Source organism: Mandrillus leucophaeus, unplaced genomic scaffold, assembly GCF_000951045.1.
Source record: "Mandrillus leucophaeus isolate KB7577 unplaced genomic scaffold, Mleu.le_1.0 Scaffold590, whole genome shotgun sequence".
Taxonomy (NCBI): domain Eukaryota; kingdom Metazoa; phylum Chordata; class Mammalia; order Primates; family Cercopithecidae; genus Mandrillus; species Mandrillus leucophaeus.
The window spans coordinates 714,990-715,753 of NW_012106364.1; the positions used below are offsets into that span (position 1 = coordinate 714,990).

Below are 764 nucleotides of genomic sequence, written 5' to 3' on the forward strand. Positions count from 1 at the left end.
AAAAAAAAAAAAAAAAAAAAAATTATTCCCTCTGAGAAGAGAGTCTAGGTAGGGAAGGGAGGGACCAGAGACAGCTGCTTTCCATCAAAAATTATTTAACATTTAAATGGTGTGCTTTATTAGTTTAATTTAAAAATTATTTTAAAGAAAAAAGTGAAGAGAACTCTCAGAATCCCCAATACATGATCCTAACTACCATCAGACACTTGCCTCCACCTTGATGGCACACCGTCCAATGGCCCGCACAGCTTTTCGAACAAAGTCAACATCTACCTCTGTGGCATATTCCTTCAGTTCTGCCAGAACCTGTTAAATGGAGGAAGTGGTTAATCATTAAGGATTCTCAAATAGCAATCTCACAGCCTAGCTTCTTTAAAGGCCAGACCTTAAGAGCTAAATCATTATCAACTTGAGTCTGCATAAAGTCTGACCTGAGCAATGTTGGCTTGAGATGCCAAACGAATCATGATGTCCAACTTCTCTAGTTTAACATAGATGGGATCATTGTACTTCACAAAGAAGACTTTGATTTCCTGCTTCAAGATTTCAGGCCTAGGGTACACAGAAACAGAAGAAAGGAAGGTGAAGGCATATACTGATACACCCTTCTGAGACTGTATAAATACCTAATCTGTGCCTCTCTGCTCTCCTCTCGCTCCACTCAGGAAAAAAAAAAAAAAAAAAATGCATAAACTTCCTCTATATGCCTCTATTCTTATCAGTTCCACTTGGCAGATTATTTTTATCCTTTTTAAGCATCAGGG

General features: G+C 38.1%; 1 protein-coding gene across 1 annotated transcript in view; it reads right to left on the bottom strand.

Annotated features, from left to right (window-relative positions):
• AP2B1 (adaptor-related protein complex 2, beta 1 subunit) overlaps window positions 1-764 on the bottom strand; it is a 149,688-nt gene that overhangs the window by 99,086 nt on the left and 49,838 nt on the right. The window contains exons 9-10 of the mRNA XM_011999417.1: window positions 432-552; window positions 211-306 (exon numbers count right to left, since the gene is read on the bottom strand). Coding sequence (XP_011854807.1) covers window positions 211-306; window positions 432-552 — 217 coding nt within the window. The remainder of the gene's footprint in view (window positions 1-210; window positions 307-431; window positions 553-764) is intronic.